This window comes from Coregonus clupeaformis, chromosome 20 (genome assembly GCF_020615455.1).
Source record: "Coregonus clupeaformis isolate EN_2021a chromosome 20, ASM2061545v1, whole genome shotgun sequence".
Taxonomy (NCBI): domain Eukaryota; kingdom Metazoa; phylum Chordata; class Actinopteri; order Salmoniformes; family Salmonidae; genus Coregonus; species Coregonus clupeaformis.
Window position 1 is genome coordinate 31,005,928 of NC_059211.1, and position 17,886 is coordinate 31,023,813.

Sequence of the window (17,886 nt, forward strand, 5' to 3'; positions counted from 1 at the left end):
TGATAGACGGAGAGAGAGAGAAAGGAAGATGAGTGAGAGAGAGAGAGAGAGAGGGAGAGACAGAGAGAGAGAGGATAGGTACTGACTTGTTGTTGACCCCAGAGGCCTCTGTGTATCCATGGCTCCAGACTGCAGGCTCCCCGGGACCCTCACTGCCACAAAGAGAGGAGGGAGACAGGTCCACACGGAAACACCTAATGTTACTGCAGGAGGGAGAAGGAGGAGGAGAGATGATGAAAGAAGGAGAGGGAGAGAGGAGTAGAAGGAAGAAATACATCAGAGTGAGTTTAGAATGTTCTCAGGGACTTATAAAAAGTTACATTTGTTGATGTGTGCATTGTGTGGGTGTGCGTGTAATCTTGTGTGTGTTAGTGTCCACAACCTGGTCTCAGAGCATTTCGTATTATTCTGTACGTAAATCCGAGGGACTCCATTTATTATCTGTTAAGTTTGGTATGGTTAAATAAGACAGATGGTTGCGTAAGGCAAAAACGAAATGAGGGTGGTTGGTCGGGCGTATAACACAAACGTCTAGCAACCCAAAGGTTGCGAGTTCGAATCACATCACGGACAACTTTAGCATTTTCAACTACTTACTACTTTTTAGCTACTTAGCATGTTAGCTAATCCTTCCCCTAACCCTAACCCTAACCTTAACCCTTTTAGCTAATCCTTCCCTTAAACCTAACCTTAACCCTTTAACCTAACCCTATAACCCTATAGTGAGCTAGCTAACGTTAGCCACCTAGCTAGAATTCGTAAAAAATATCATACGTTTTGCAAATTCGTAGCATATAATATGAATTGTAATTCGTAACATATCATATGAAATGGGTGATGGACATCCACAAATTAATACATACTATACGCAACGTAACATATCTTACTAAATGGAGTGTCTCTGATTTACGTACAGAAATGCTCTGAGACCAGGTTGGTGTGCACGCATTATGGTGTGTGAGTTTGACTGTGTGTGTTCTTACTTGAGCAGCTCGAGGCTCCGGTGGTCCAGGTTGAGGCGGGGGTTGCCTGTCAGGTCCAGCTCCTGTAGTTTAGGAGGCAGAGTCTCTGGGAGGACTACTTCACACAACTCATTACAGCTTAGATCCACACACTGCAGGAAGGAGGAAGGGAGAGGGAGAGAGGGAGTAAGACAGAGAGGGAAAGAGAAAGAGGTCAAAGACACACTGGCCAAGATCAGATGTTAGGGTTATTAATAGTGTGTGTTTTCACAGCAATCTCAGATTAGGGGATATATTTATGAGATTACAGAGGTTGCGTCCCAAATGGCAGAACCCTATAGACCATGGGTATTCAACACTTACCCTACAAGGTCCGGAACCTGCTGTTTTTCTGTTCCACCTGATAATTAATTGCACCCAACTGGTGTCCCAGGTCTAAATCAGTCCCTGACTAGAGGGGAACAATGGAAAAAGGAGTGTAACTGGCTTCAAGGTCCAGAGTTGAGTTTGAGCGATATAGACCCTGGTCAAAAGTAGTGCACTATATTGGGAATAGGGTGCCATCTGGGACGCATCCAGAGAATGGCCTGACATACCCTGGTTAATGTGACAGACCTGAACACTGCTAAACAGGACCATGGGAACCTCAACCATGAAGTCAGAGTATCAGGAGAGGGTGTGCATCCGTGCGTGTGCGTGTGCGTGTGAGTGTGTGTGTTGTGTCTGTCCTACCTTCATGTCTTGAAGCTGGAGGACCTCAGGGAAGACAGTGATGTTGTTGGAGTGGGCAGAGAGTGTGTGCATGCGCCTGCAGCTCAGGATGGTGGTGGGCACCGCTCTCAGCCTGTTCCCACTGAGGTCCAGTTCCTCTAGCTGCTCCAACCGAGCCATCTTACTGCGGTGGGAGGGAGGGAGCCATTTCGATTTTTAGAAAACCTTTATTGGCACCATTTAACTACTGTACATACATAGCAAACTCAAATGCCATTAAGTAAAATGTCACTCCACAGCAGTGCCTACAAAGTTAAAACCAGCCCCCCTCCCACAGAGAGAAACAAAGAAAGAGAGAGAGAGGGAAAGGGTGAGAAATAGAAGGGTTTTCAAATGTGTGTGCATGACAAATAAGACAGTAAAAGAGAGAGCGTGTGTGTGTGAATGTATGTGTGCGCGTGCGTCTGTCCCAGTGTGTGTGTGTGTGTGTGTGTGTGTGTGTGTGTGTGAGACCTGGCTGGGAATGTCTGTAGCTGGTTGTAGGCCAAGTGCAGCACCCTGAGGTGGGCGTGGCCAATCAGCAGGGGGACACTCTTGTCCGTCAGGCTGTTATTGGTCAGATACAGCTCCTGCAGGCTGCTGAAGCTCTCCTCTGATAGGTTGGCTGGAGGGAGGCACTCCAGCTTATTGGCTGATGCGTTCAGGTAGCGCAAGCTGTGAGGAAAACCAACCAACAACGTTAGTAAGTAGCTAAAGAGGTAGACAGGGAAGGTGTGTGTGTGTGTCCCAGTACCTGTGTGTGTGTGTGTGTGTGTCCCCTACTGGCGAATGTGCAATCACTGGAGAATAAACTGGATGAGCTCCGTTCCAGACAATCCTACCAACGGGACATAAAAAAAAACTATAATGTTATGTTTCACCGAGTCATGGCTGAACGACGACATGCATAATATACAGTTGGCTGGGTTTTCCGTACATCGGCAAGACAGAACAGCTACCTTAGGTAAGACGAGGGGTGGAGGTCTGTGTCTATTTGTCAATAACAGCTGGTGCACGATCTCTAATATTAAGGAAGTCTTACTCGCCTGAGGTAGAGTACCTCATGATAAGCTGTAGACCACACTATTTACCAAGATAGTTTTTATCTATATTTTTCGTAGCTGTCTATTTATCACCACAAACCGATGCAGGCACTAAGACCGCACTTCATGAGCTGAATAAGGCCATAAGCAAACAAGAGAATGCTCACCCAGAGGACGTTAATGCAGGAAAACTTACATCCGTTTTACCTAATTTCTACCAGCATGTCACATGTGCAACCAGAGGGGGAAAAAACTATATAGACCACCTTTACTCCACACACAGAGATGCGTACAAAGCTCTCCCCCGCCCTCCATTTGGCAAATCCGACCATCATTCTATCCTCCTGATTCCTGCTTACAAGCAAAAACTCAAGCAGGAAGTACCAGTGACTCGCTCAATACAGAAGTGGTCAGATGACGCGGATGCTAAGCTACAGGACTGTTTTGCTAGCACAGACTGGAATATGTTCCGGCATTCACACGATGGCATTGTGGAGTATACCACATCAGTCACCGGCTTCATCAATAAGTGCATTGGCGACGTCGTCCCCAGTGACCGTACATTCATATCCCAACCAGAATCCATGGATTACAAGCAACATCCGCACTGAGCTAAAGGCTAGAGCTGCCACTTTCAAGGAGCAGGACACTAATCCAGACGCTTATAATAAATTATGCTATGCCCTCCGACGAATCATCAAACAGGCAAAGCGTCAATACAGGACTAAGATTGAATCCTACTACAATGGCTCTGACGCTCGTCGGATGTGGTGACGCTCTCATGCCGCAAACTATTACGGATTACAAAGGGAAACCCAGCTGCGAGCTGCCCAGTGATTCGAGCCTACCAGATGAGCTGAATGCCTTCTATGCTCGCTTTGAGGCAGACAACACTAAACCATGCATGAGATCACCAGCTGTTCCGGATGACTGTGTGATCACACTTTCTGTAGCCGATGTGAGTAAGACCTTTAAACAGGTCAACATTCACAAGGCTGCAGCTGCAGGGCCAGACGGATTACCAGGACGCGTACTCAGAGCATGCGCTGACCAACTGGCAAGTGTCTTCACTGATATTTTCAACCTCTCCTTGACGGAGTCTGTAATACCTACGTTTCAAGCAGAACACCATAGTCCCTGTGCCCAAGAACACCAAGGTAACCTGCATAAATGACTATCGTCCCGTAGCACTCACGTCTGTAGCTATGAAGTGCTTTGAAAGGCTGGTCATTGCTCACGCCACCATCATCCCAGAAACCCTAGACCCACTACAATTTGCATACTGCCCCAACAGAGGATGCAATCTCTATTGCACGCCACACTGCCCTTTCCCACTGCATTCAACACCATAGTGCCCTCAGAGCTCATCACTAAGCTAAGGACCCTGGGATTAAACACCTCCCTCTGCAACTGGATCCTGGACTTCCTGACGGGTCGCCCCCAGGTGGTAAGGGTAGGCAACAACACATCTGCCACGCTGATCCTCAACACGGGGGCCCCTCAGGGGTGCGTGCTTAGTCCCCTCCTGTAGTCCCTGTTCACCCACGACTGCGTGGCCACGCACAAATCCAAAATCATCATTATGTTTGCAGACAACAAAATGGTGGTAGGCCTGATCACCGACAATGATGAGACAGTCTATAGGGAGGTCAGATACCTGGCTGTGTGGTGGAGGGGTCAACAACCTCTCCCTCAACATGAGCAAGACAAAGGAGCTGATCGTGGACTACAGGAAAAAGGAGGGCCGAGCACGCCCCCATTCACATTGACAGGGCTGTAGTGGAGCGGGTCAAGAGCTTCATGATCATTGGTGTCCACATCACTAACAAACGATCATGGTCCAAACACAACAAGACAGTCGTGAAGAGGGCATGACAACGCCTATTCCCCCCCAGGAGACTGAAAAGATTTGGCATGGGTCCTCAGATCCTCAAAAAGTTATATAGCTACACCACTGAGAGCATCCTGATTGGATGCATCACTGCTTGTTATGGCAACTGCTCGGCATCTGACCGCAAGGCGCTACAGAGGGTAGTGCGTACGGCCCAGTACATCACTGGGGCCAAGCTTCCTGCCATCCAGGACACCTATACCAGGCGGTGTCAGAGGAAGGCCCTAAAAATTGTCAGACTCCAGCCACCCAAGTCATAGACTGTTCTCTCTGCTACCGCACGGCAAGCGGTACCGGAGCACCAAGTCTAGGTTCAAAAGGCTCCTTAACAGCCTCTACCCCCAAGCCATAAACAGTTGGCTACCCAGACTATTTACATTGACCCCCTTTTTTACCCCTCGCTGTTTATTATCTATGCAGTCACTTTATCCCTACATACATGTACACTACTGTTCAAAAGTTTGGGATCACTTAGAAATGTCCCTGTTTTCGAAAGAAAAGCAATTTTTTTGTCTATTAAAATAACATCAAATTGATCAGAAATACAGTGTAGACATTGTTAATGTTGTAAATGGCTATTGTAGCCTATCTACATAGGCGTACAGAGGCCCATTATCAGCAACCATCAGTCCTGTGTTCCAATGGAACGTTGTGTTTCCTAATCCAAGTTTATAATTTTAAAAGGTTAATTGATCATTAGAAAACCCTTTTGCAATTATGTTAGCACAGCTGAAAACTGTTGTGCTGATTAAAGAAGCAATAAAACTGGCCTTCTTGAGACTAGTTGAGTATCTGGAGCATCAGCAATTTGGGTTCGATTACAGGCTCAAAATGGCCAGAAACAAATAACTTTCTTCTGAAACTCGTCAGTCTATTCTTGTTCTGAGAAATGATGGTTATTCCATGCAAGAAATTGCCAAGAAAATGAAGATCAAACACCAGTCTCAACGTCAACAGTGAAGAGGCTACTCCGGGATGCTGACCTTCTAGGCAGAGTTGCAAAGAAAAAGCCATATCTCAGACTGGCCAATAAAAATAAAAGATTAAGATGGGCAGTCTGAGATATGGCTTTTTCTTTGCAACTCTGCCTAGAAGGTCAGCATCCCGGAGTCACCGCTTCACTGTTGACGTTGAGACTGGTGTTTTGTGGGCACTATTTCATGAAGCTGCCAGTTGAGGACCTGTGAGGCGCCTGTTTCTCAAACTAGACACTCTAATGTATTTGTCCTCTTGCTCAGTTGTGCACTGGGGCCTCCCACTCCTCTTTCTATTCTGGTTAGAGCCAGTTTGCGCTGTTCTGTGAAGGGAGTAGTACACAGCGTTGTAAGAGATCTTCAGTTTCTTGGCAATTTCTCACATGGATTAGCCTTCATTTCTCAGAACAAGAATAGACTGACGAGTTTCAGAAGAAGGTTCTTTGTTTCTGCCCATTTTGAGCCTGTAATCGAACCCACAATTGCTGATGCTCCAGATACTAATCTTTAATCAGCACAACAGTTTTCAGCTGTGCTAACATAATTGCAAAAGGGTTTTCTAATGATCAATTAGCCTTTTAAAATGACAAACTTGGATTAGCAAACACAACGTGCCATTGGAACACAGGACTGATGGTTGCTGATAATGGGCCTCTGCATGCCTATGTAGATATGCCATTAAAAATCAGCCGTTTCCAGCTACAATAGCCATTTACAACATTAACAATATCTATCCTGTATTTCGGATCAATTTGATGTTATTTTAATGGACAAAGAAATAGCTTTTCTTTCGAAAATAAGGACATTTCTAAGTGACCCCAAACTTTTGAATGGTAGTGTACATATTACCTCAATTACCTCGACTAACCTCTACCCCCGCATATTGACTCGGTACCGGTACCCCTTGTATATAGCCTTGTTATTGTTATTTTTTTATAGTATTTTTTCAAATATTTTCTTACTTTTAAAAAACTCTGCATTGTTGGTTAAGGGCTTGTAAGTAAGCATTTCACGGTAACGTCTACACCTGTTGTTTTCGGCACGTGACAAATAAAATGTGATTTGATTTGTGTGTGTCCCAGTATCTGTGTGTGTTTGTCCAAGTACCTGTGTGTGTATGTATGTGTGTCCCAGTAGCTGTGTGTGCGCGTCCCAGTATCTGTGTGTGTGTGTGTTTCTCCCAGAGTGTGTGTATCCCAATGTGTGTGTGTGTGTAGCCTACCTCTGGGCCTTAATGAAGAGGTTGTGTGGTAGCTCAGTTAGCAGGTTGTGTTGTACGTCTAGAACCTCTAGCTGAGATTTCTCCAGCCTCTCAGGTAGTCTACGCAGAACGTTACACCCCACCAGCAGCTTACGAAGACTAGCATTGCAGAATAAACTACAGGACACACAATACAGCACAGTCAGAAAGAGAGAGAGAGGGTGTATGTACAGTAGAACTCTGTGTGAGAATGTGGAGTATATCTGTATATTACTCACTGTATGGGTAGCTCTTTGATGTTGTTGTGGCTGATGTCCAGGACCTCTAGTCGGGTGCTCTCACACACCCAGTCAGGCACACAGTCCAGATGGTTCCTACAACACAACATAGTCAGGCACACAGTCCAGATGGTTCCTACAACACAACATAGTCAGGCACACAGTCCAGATGGTTCCTACAACACAACATAGTCAGGCACACAGTCCACATGGTTCCTACAACACAACATAGCCAGACAGGCACACAGTCCAGATGGTTCCTACAACACAACATAGCCAGACAGGCACACAGTCCAGATGGTTCCTACAACACAACATAGCCAGACAGGCACACAGTCCAGATGGTTCCTACAACACAACATAGCCAGACAGGCACACAGTCCAGATGGTTCCTACAACACAACATAGCCAGACAGGCACACAGTCCAGATGGTTCCTACAACACAACATAGCCAGACAGGCACACAGTCCAGATGGTTCCTACAACACAACATAGCCAGACAGGCACACAGTCCAGATGGTTCCTACAACACAACATAGCCAGACAGGCACACAGTCCAGATGGTTCCTACAACACAACATAGCCAGACAGGCACACAGTCCAGATGGTTCCTACAACACAACATAGCCAGACAGGCACACAGTCCAGATGGTTCCTACAACACAACATAGCCAGACAGGCACACAGTCCAGACGGGTCCTACAACACAACATAGCCAGACAGGCACACAGTCCAGACGGGTCCTACAACACAATAGTAAAAAAACAAAAACATTCTATAGTTACATAATGCAATATTTGTTTGGGACGATATTGTATCCATATTTGGCTCCAAGTTTCGACGTGTAAAAAAAAAAAAAATTGCTACAGTGGATAGCGTTAGCTTGTTCTCCATCTTTTCAAATAGTGAGCAACATGTTTTTAGCACTTTTATTTCCCTGACTGATCAAAACGTGTTTTCTCATGCTGTCTTATCTCTCAGCAGCAGACATACACTGAGTGTAAAAATATTAAGAACACGCTCCTAATAATGAGTTGCACCCCCTTTTGCCCTTAGAACAGACTCAATTCGTCGGGGCATGGACTCTACAAGGTGTTGAAAGTGTTCCACAGGGATGCTAGCCCATGTTGACTCCCAATGCTTCCCAAAGTTGTGTCAAGTTGGCTGGATGTCATTTGGGTGGTGGACCATTCTTGATACACACGTGAAGTTGTTGAGTGTGAAATGCCCAGCAGCGTTGCAGTTCTTGACACAAACACACCCCTTTATCTACACTGATTGAAGTGGATTTAACAACTGACATCAATAAGGGATCATATCTTTCACCTAGATTCAGTCTATGTCATGGAAAGAGCAGGTGTTCTTAATGATTTGTACACCCATTGTATAGTGAGCAATATGTTTGGAACATCAAATCGCAATATCGAATTGCAATACATATAGAATCATGAGAATCGCAATACATATCGTATCGGCAACTAAGTACCGCGATAATATCGTATTATGAAGTCCCTGGTTATTCCCAGCCCTAAACACAACACACTCAGACAGGCACACAGTCCAGACGGTTCCTACAACACAACACAGACAGCAATCAGTCACTATGAATCTATCTCTTCTCTCTGTCCATCAACCAATAGGTCAGTTAAAACAATCAATCACTTGTATATTCTCTACCCATTCAAGTATCCATCCATCGATTGTGAACTGTGTGGCTCTTACCTGGACACGTCCACAACAGTGAGGCTCTCTGGAACAGGAAACACCTCCAGCGCTCTCAGCTCTGGAAAAAAAAACAACACCCCATCAATACAGTATATACAGGGAACTGCCAAAATAAAGGAAACACTTGAGTAAATGAGGGATACAAAGTATATTGAAAGCAGGTACTTCCACACAGGTGTGGTTCCTGAGTTAATTAAGCAATTAACATCCAATCATGCTTAGGGCATGTATAAAAATGCCCAGTTGCCCATTATTTTGGCTACCATGGTTAAAAGAGATCTCAGTGATTTTAAAAGAGGGGTCTCAAAGGAGCATAGGGGGTTTAAAGGGTGTGTGTCTCAGTCACGAGATCTCAACCCAATTGAAAACTTATGGTAGATTCTGAAGCGGTGCCTGAGACAGCGGTTCCCACCACCATCAACAAAACATCAAAAATATGGAATTTCTCATGGAAGAATGGTGTCGTATCCCTCCGATAGAGTTCCAGACACTTGTAGAATATATGCCAAGGCCCATTGAACCGTTCTGGCTCGTGGTGGCCCAACGCCCTATCAAGACACTATGTTGGGGCCTCCCGAGTGGGGCAGTCGTCTAAGGCACTGCATCGCAGTGCTAGCTGTGCCACTAGAGATCCTGGTTCGAGTCCAGGCTCTGTCGCAGCTGGCCGCGACCGGGAGACCCATGGGGCGGCGCACAATTGGCCCAGCGCCGTCCATCGCGCACTAGCGACTCCTTTGGCGGGCCGGGCGCAGTGCACGCTGACTTGGTCGCCAGGTGTACGGTGTTTCCTCCGGCACATTGGTGTGGGCACTGTGTAAAAAGCAGTGCGGCTCAGTTAGGTTGTGTTTCGGAGGACGCATGACTCTCGACCTTCGCCTCTCCCGTGTCCGTACGGGAGTTGCAGCGATGGGACAAGACTGTAACTACCAATTGGATACCACGAAATTGGGGAGAAAAAGGGGGTAAAATAAAAAAATAAAAAAATGGACACTATGTTGGTGTTTACTGTATTTTGGCAGTTACCTGTATGTGCGTATGTGTCTGTACATGTCTCTCAACTGTTTGCAATGTGGATAATTACTATATAAAGTGTTCATGTTTGTGAGTGTACATGCATGAGCGGTATGTGTATGTGTACCGTTGTGTGCTGTGTACAGGCCCTTGAGTGCTAGGCCGCTGACTCTGAGGAGTGTGAGTGTGTTTCTGTCACAGCGTAGGAGCTCCAGCCTGGATAGGGACCTGACGTCAAGCTCCTCCAACCCAGCATCCCGCACATCTAACTGGGCCACGTGGCTCAGCAGGCCAGCCTCCCCAACCACCACCCTCTGGAGCCTGTTCAACCTACAACAAAGAGGGAGGGAGGGAGAGAGAGAGAGAGCGAGAGAAAGGGGGTTAGAGAATGGAGAGTGATCATTTAGTGAGATTTACTTTTCAAAACAGACATTTTCCACAAGTTTTTACATGTTGATATTGAGTTGAACCCCTTTTGCCCTCAGAACAGCCTCAATTCGTCAGGGCATGGACTCTACAAGGTGTCGAAAGTGTTCGACAGGGATGCTGGCCCATGTTGACTCCAATGCTTTCCACAGTAGTGTCAAGTTGGCTGGATGTCCTTTGGGTGGTGGACCATTACTGATACACACGGGAAACTGTTGAACATGAAAAACCCAGCAGCGTTGCAGTTCTTGACACACTCAAACTGGTGTGCCTGGTACCTACTACCATACCCCGTTCAAAAGCACTTAAATACAGTCGTGGTCAAAAGTTTTGAGAATGACACAAGTATTGGTCTTCACAAAGTTTGCTGCTTCAGTGTTTTTAGATATTTTTGTCAGATGTTACTATGGTATACTGAAGTATAATTACAAGCATTCCATAAGTGTCAAAGGCTTTTATTGACAATTACATTAAGTTTATGCAAAGACTCAATATTTGCGGTGTTGACCCTTATTTTTCAAGACCTCTGCAATCCGCCCTGGCATGCTGTCAACTAACTTCTGGGCCACATCCTGACTGATGGCAGCCCATTCTTGCATTATCAATGCTTGGAGTTTGTCAGAATTTGTGGGTTTTTGTTTGTCCACCCGCCTCTTGAGGATTGACCACAAGTTCTCAATGGGATTAAGGTCTGGGGAGTTTCCTGGCCATGGACCCAAAATGTCAATGTTTTGTTCCCCGAGCCACTGAGTTATCACTTTTGCCTTATGGCAAGGTGGTCTCAGGATGCTTTACTGTTGGCATGACACAGGACTGATGGTAGCGCTCACCTTGTCTTTTCCGGACAAGCTTTTTTCCGAATGCCCCAAACAATCGGCAAGGGGATTCATCAGAGAAAATGACTTTACCCCAGTCCTCAGCAGTCCAATCCCTGTACCTTTTGCAGAATATCAGTCTGTCCCTGATGTTTTTCCTGGAGAGAAGTGGCTTCCTCGCTGCACTTCTTGACACCAGGCCATCCTCCAAAAGTATTAGCCTCACTGTGTGTGCAGATGCACTCACACCTGCCTGCTGCCATTCCTGAGCAAGCTCTGCACTGGTGGTGCCCCGATCCCGCAGCGGAATCAACTTTAGGAGACAGTCCTGGCGCTTGCTGGACTTTCTTGCCCCTTAACCATGGTTAACAGAGGAAGAACAATGATTTCAAGCACCACCCTCCTTTTAAAGCATCCAGTCTGTTATTCTAACTCAATCAGCATGACAGAGTGATCTCCAGCCTTGTCCTCGTCAACACTCTCACCTGTGTTAACGAGATAATCACTGACATGATGTCAGCTGGTCCTTTTGTGGTAGGGCTGAAATGCAGTGGACATTTGTTTTGAGGATTAAGTTCATTTTCATGGCAAAGAGGGACTTTGCAATTAATTGCAATTCATCTGATCACTCTTCATAACATTCTGGAGTATATGCAGATTGCCAAAATAAAAACTGAGGCAGCAGACTTTGTGAAAATTTTATATTTGTGTCATTCTCAAAACTTTTGACCACGACTGTACACAATCCATCAATTGTCTCAAGGCTTAAAAATCATTCTTTAACCTGACTCCTCCCCTTCATCTACACTGGTTGAAGTGGATTTAACAAGTCACAATAAGGGATCATATCTTTCACCTGGATACACCTGGTCAGTCTATGTCATGGAAAGAGCAGGTGTTCATAATATTTGGTATACTCAGTGTAGCAAAAGTATTCTTATTACCAGTGGTGACCCATCATTCAGGGCAGGTGGCAGAGCCCCACCTGTTTTGAGCCCCACCTGTTTTGCATGTTATTTGGCATTAATACGTGTCACATATCAGTTTGCAAACAATGTAAATAAAAATGTATTGAGTTAATAAAGCCACACACAAACATGGTCTCTTTTTTGCTTTCTTGAGTAAGACAGCTCCAAAATGCAGGTGTTTCAGCCTAGCTCAGTGCTTTCTGTGGTGGAGGAGCAGCCAGCGGAAAATACAAAGCGTAGGAGTTGGTAATCTTCTCTAGTTGCACCGTGATTGGCTCAGTGTTCTGTCACTCATGTGGACACTACTAATGGCTAACTGCAAGCGTTGCAGAGCAATCACGATTTTGCTTCCCCTTCTATTCGGTGGAGAGGGTGTGTGGTCCAAGTCTGGGTTTAAGGGTCTCTTTTCCAAGCTTAAAAGGATAAACATTCACATGCAACACCATGGGCCAGAAAAGGTTGAATACATTGGCCATGCTGTCAATCCATCATTACTTCGGCTGCGTTCAAAACAACTGGAAACTCTGGGAAAAAAACGAGCTCCGACTGGGAAAATTGGTTTTGAATGGTCATCCAACTCAGAATTCCAAGTCGGGAACAGAGCAAAACACTTGAAAGAACTAATTAAAACACTTATTTACAAAGTAATATACCTGAGATCTATGTGTCGGTGGGGGAGCCACTGCAGGCCGGCCATATCCAGAGAGGAGAGCTGATTCCCGGCCAGACAGAGCCTCTCCACCCTCCTGAGTCTCTCCAGGGCTGGAGGTACGCAGCTGAACAGGTTGAAGGACAGGCCCAGGTAGGTCAGGGCCTCCAGGGAGCCCAGCTCAGCAGGCAGGGAGCTCAGAGAGTTACCGTCCAGAAGCAGGGTCTGCAGGCTGGGGAGGAGGAGACGGAGAGAGGGGGTTAGTATGGAGCTCAGTGGGAGAGGGGATTGTGTGTGTGTAACCTTCACATGAGCTTTCTGTTATCGTGCCTGATTTTATGTGACATGTAAAACTTGTGTTTTTTTCCACGAGGGACATTGCAAATAGAGAGAGATTAGAATTTCAACTTTAAAAAGGCAAAATCTTTCAGATCCTATTACTGCAGGATTCCCACCAACTACTCACATCCTGGTTATTCTGTAGTGGACGGACTGGGCAACAGCACAAAACCCAACACTAGTGCTGAGCGATTAACTGAATGTCTTTTTTGGGGGGAGGGGGGTTATAAAACAACTAATTGACCAATGTCGTTTCAATTACTTGAATTCCATTTATTTGCTCCCTCTCTCTTCTCCCTATCAATTCAATTTCAATTTTCAATTTAAGGGCTTTATTGGCATGGGAAACGTATGTTAACATTGCCAAAGCAAGTGAAGTAGATAGTAAACAAAAGTGAAATAGACAATAAATATTAACAGTAAACATTACACTCAGAAGTTCCCAAAAAAATAAAGACATTTCAAATGTCATATTATGTCTATATACAGTGTTGTAACAATGTGCCAATAGTTAAAGTACAAATGGGAAAATAAATAAACATAAATATGGGTTATATTTACAATGGTGTTTGTTCTTCACTGGTTGCCCTTTTCATGTGGCAACAGGTCACAAATCTTGCTGCTGTGATGGCACACTGTGGTATTTCACCCAGTAGATAAGGGAGTTTATCAAAATTGGATTTGTTTTCAAATTCTTTGTAGGTCTGTGTAATCTGAGGGAAATATGTGTCTCTATGGTCATACATTTGGCAGGAGGTTAGGAAGTGCAGCTCAGGTTCCACCTCATTTTGTGGGCAGTGTGCACATAGCCTGTCTTCTCTTGAGAGCCAGGTCTGCCTACGGCGGGCTTTCTCAATAGCAAGGCTATGCTCACTGAGTCTGTATATAGTCAAAGCTTTCCTTAAGTTTGGGTCAGTCACAGTGGTCAGGTATTCTGCCACTGTGTACTCTCTGTTTAGGGCCAAATAGCATTCTAGTTTGCTTTGTTATTTTGTTAATTCTTTCCAATGTGTCAAGTAATTCTCTTTTTGTTTTCTCATGATTTGGTTGGGTCTAATTGTGTTGCTGTCCTGGGGCTCTGTGGGGTCTGTTTGTGAACAGAGCCCCAGGACCAGCTTGCTTAGGGGACTCTTCTCCAAGTTCATCTCTCTGTAGGTGATGGCTTTGCTATGGAAGGTTTGAGAATCGCTTCCTTTTAAGTGGTTATAGAATTTAACGGATCTTTTCTGGATTTTGATAATTAGTGGGTATCGGCCTAATTCTGCTCTGCATGCATTATTTGGTGTTTTCCGTTGTACATGGAGGATATTTTGTCAGAATTCTGCATACAGTCTCAATTTGGTGTTTGTCCCATTTTGTGAATTATTGGTTGGTGAGCGGACCCCAGACCTCACAACCATAAAGGGCAATGGGTTCTATAACTGATTCAAGTAATTTTAGGCAGATCCTAATTGGTATGTTGAATTTTATGTTCCTTTTGATGGCATAGAAGGCCCTTCTTGACTTGTCTCTCTGATCGTTCACAGCTTTGTGTAAGTTACCTGTGGCGCTGATGTTAAGGCCGAGGTATGTATCGTTTTTTTTGTGTGCTCTAGGGTCCCTCTCTCCCTCCCTCGACCCCACTCACCTGTGCATGGTCCCCAGGGCGGAGGGCAGAGAGGTCAGACGGTTGCCTTGGAGGTTGAGCTCCGTCAGGGAGGTGATGTCACACACGGCCAGAGGGAAGTCAGACAGAGCGTTGTTAGAGAGATTGAGGCTCCTCAACCTGCAGAACCTAGATAGAGGCAGGGGGAGCGAGAGATGGGGGAGCGAGAGAGGGAGATGGGGGAGAGAGAGAGAGGGAGATGGGGGAGAGAGAGAGGGAGATGGGGGAGAGAGAGAGAGGGAGATGGGGGAGAGAGAGAGGGAGATGGGGGAGAGAGAGAGGGAGATGGGGGGAGAGAGAGAGGGAGATGGGGGAGAGAGAGAGGGGGTTAATCAAGATAGGAATCTTCAGAGAAAAACAAACAATAACATCACAGAAACTAAAGAGTCAGTAAGAAGAAGCCTCTGGTTACCTAATGAGCCCATTCAGAACAACAACACTGGAGAGAGGGAGGACTACGTTCCAAATGGCAGAGTGCACTACTTTTGACCAGAGGACTTGATATTTACCATCTGCTATTCTCTCTATTCAGCACTTCAAAAATAACTGTTTGAAAAATGTATCTTGTATTTTTTGTTATTGGATTAAATGTTAGTTAAAATGACTAAATGATAAGCCTGTCATCATTCATTTGATATATTGGTGACTAAACTAAATATTGTCATTGTATTTCACTGAACACTTAGATTTTGCATGATTGCCTCAGGGGTGAAAGATGTGTTCAACTCCAATGAATACACAATCAAAAGGTTCTGAACATAAGACATGGGGCAATACAAGTGTTATCTGTTTTGAACTAAGAGTTTTGAAAATATACCACTTATATACCACATCTGAAAAATGTGCCAAAGCGATCAAAATAAACTGTAAAGACACGTAATGCTGGTGTTTCCTTTATTTGGGCAGTTACCTGTATGTGAGCAGCACAAGTATATTGTTGTGATTGCACACATAAAAATATCCTTGAAAAATAAGCTACCACAAACTGTGATGCGTGTGAAAATCTGGTGGGCACGTGTGTGATAATCTTTGCCAAATCTGATAGGCACTCGGTTCCCCTAGTCTTCCCAGGCCTAACTAGCCTAATCCGGTTCACCGGATTTCCAAGGAAAAGCCACAGCCAGCCGCATTCGCAGCGCAGTGCCGCGCCACGGGAAAAACACATTCCTGAAGCCCCGGCTGCCTCCCCTCCTCTCCTCTCCCCTTGGGAAAGCTGTGTTTATGGAGGAACAATGGGAGCACAAAGCCATTCCCATCGGAAGTACAACCAGAGCTAACACAGTCACTGAACCACAGCGAGAACACTAACAGAGAGGGGGAGGAAGAGAGAAAGGGAGAGAATGAGAGAGAAAGGGAGAGAGTGAGAGAGAAAGGGAGAGCGAAAGGGCGAGAGACACACAGAGGTAGAAAGAGAGAAAGTGAGAAAATGCATCCAGAAGGAGGAAGGTAGATGGAGAAAGGAAGAGAGTGAGAGGAGGAGGAGGATGTCCTGTATGCAGAGAGAGAGGAGGAGGAGGATGTCCTGTATGCAGAGAGAGAAAGGAGGGGGATGATGTCCTGTATGCAGAGAGAGAGGAGGATGATGTCCTGTATGCAGAGAGAGAAAGGAGGGGGATGATGTCCTGTATGCAGAGAGAGAGGAGGATGATGTCCTGTATGCAGAGAGAGAAAGGAGGGGGATGATGTCCTGTATGCAGAGAGAGAGGAGGATGATGTCCTGTATGCAGAGAGAGAAAGGAGGGGGATGATGTCCTGTATGCAGAGAGAGAGGAGGATGATGTCCTGTATGCAGAGAGAGAGAGGAGGATGATGTCCTGTATGCAGAGAGAGAAAGGAGGGGGATGATGTCCTGTATGCAGAGAGAGAAAGGAGGAGGATGATGTCCTGTATGCAGAGAGAGAGAGGAGGAGGATGTCCTGTATGCAGAGAGAGAGAGGAGGAGGATGTCCTGTATGCAGAGAGAGAGAGGAGGATGATGTCATGTATGCAGAGAGAGAGGAGGATGATGTCCTGTATGCAGAGAGAGAGGAGGATGATGTCATGTATGCAGAGAGAGAAAGGAGGAGGATGATGTCCTGTATGCAGAGAGAGAAAGGAGGAGGATGATGTCCTGTATGCAGAGAGAGAGGAGGAGGATGATGTCCTGTATGCAGAGAGAGAGGAGGAGGATGATGTCCTGTATGCAGAGAGAGAGGAGGAGGATGATGTCCTGTATGCAGAGAGAGAAAGGAGGAGGATGATGTCCTGTATGCAGAGAGAGAAAGGAGGAGGATGATGTCCTGTATGCAGAGAGAGAGAGGAGGAGGATGATGTCCTGTATGCAGAGAGAGAACGGAGGAGGATGATGTCCTGTATGCAGAGAGAGAAAGGAGGAGGATGTCCTGTATGCAGAGAGAGAGAGGAGGAGGATGATGTCCTGTATGCAGAGAGAGAAAGGAGGAGGAGGATGTCCTGTATGCAGAGAGAGAAAGGAGGAGGATGATGTCCTGTATGCAGAGAGAGAGGAGGAGGATGATGTCCTGTATGCAGAGAGAGAGGAGGAGGATGATGTCCTGTATGCAGAGAGAGAGAGGAGGAGGATGATGTCCTGTATGCAGAGAGAGAGAGGAGGAGGATGATGTCCTGTATGCAGAGAGAGAGAGGAGGATGATGTCCTGTATGCAGAGAGAGAGGAGGAGGATGATGTCCTGTATGCAGAGAGAGAGAGGAGGAGGATGATGTCCTGTATGCAGAGAGAGAGAGGAGGAGGATGATGTCCTGTATGCAGAGAGAGAGAGGAGGAGGATGATGTCCTGTATGCAGAGAGAGAGAGAGGAGGAGGAGGATGTCCTGTATGCAGAGAGAGAAAGGAGGAGGATGATGTCCTGTATGCAGAGAGAGAGAGGAGGAGGATGTCCTGTATGCAGAGAGAGAAAGGAGGAGGATGTCCTGTATGCAGAGAGAGAGGAGGAGGATAGATTAATATAGTGTTTCTCTGTTCCGGAAAGGTGAGGGTCTGTTTTCCTAACCACTGTTTGATACTGAAAGTTGAGCAGTGTGATCAGTGTGGCCAGATGGGAAGATTATTCAAGGGAGTCCTGTCCCATCTCCCCATCCATCCCCACTGTCTGATGTCTCCCAAAGCAGAGCAGCTCACACAAACACTAACAGTAACACTACACCAGGCCTGGGACAGAAGGTGCGTCTCAAAAGGCACCCTATTCCCTAT

At 45.9% G+C, this 17,886-nt stretch overlaps 1 protein-coding gene across 1 annotated transcript in view; it reads right to left on the reverse strand.

Moving 5' to 3' along the window:
- The window catches only part of LOC121533867 (PH domain leucine-rich repeat protein phosphatase 1), a 43,333-nt gene that overhangs the window by 3,424 nt on the left and 22,023 nt on the right, over positions 1-17,886 (reverse strand). Inside the window, exons 5-14 of the mRNA XM_041840178.2 lie at positions 14,661-14,807; positions 12,699-12,926; positions 9,964-10,166; positions 8,823-8,883; positions 7,100-7,195; positions 6,843-6,998; positions 2,187-2,387; positions 1,695-1,857; positions 984-1,114; positions 87-203 (exon numbers count right to left, since the gene is read on the reverse strand). Coding sequence (XP_041696112.2) covers positions 87-203; positions 984-1,114; positions 1,695-1,857; positions 2,187-2,387; positions 6,843-6,998; positions 7,100-7,195; positions 8,823-8,883; positions 9,964-10,166; positions 12,699-12,926; positions 14,661-14,807 — 1,503 coding nt within the window. The remainder of the gene's footprint in view (positions 1-86; positions 204-983; positions 1,115-1,694; positions 1,858-2,186; positions 2,388-6,842; positions 6,999-7,099; positions 7,196-8,822; positions 8,884-9,963; positions 10,167-12,698; positions 12,927-14,660; positions 14,808-17,886) is intronic.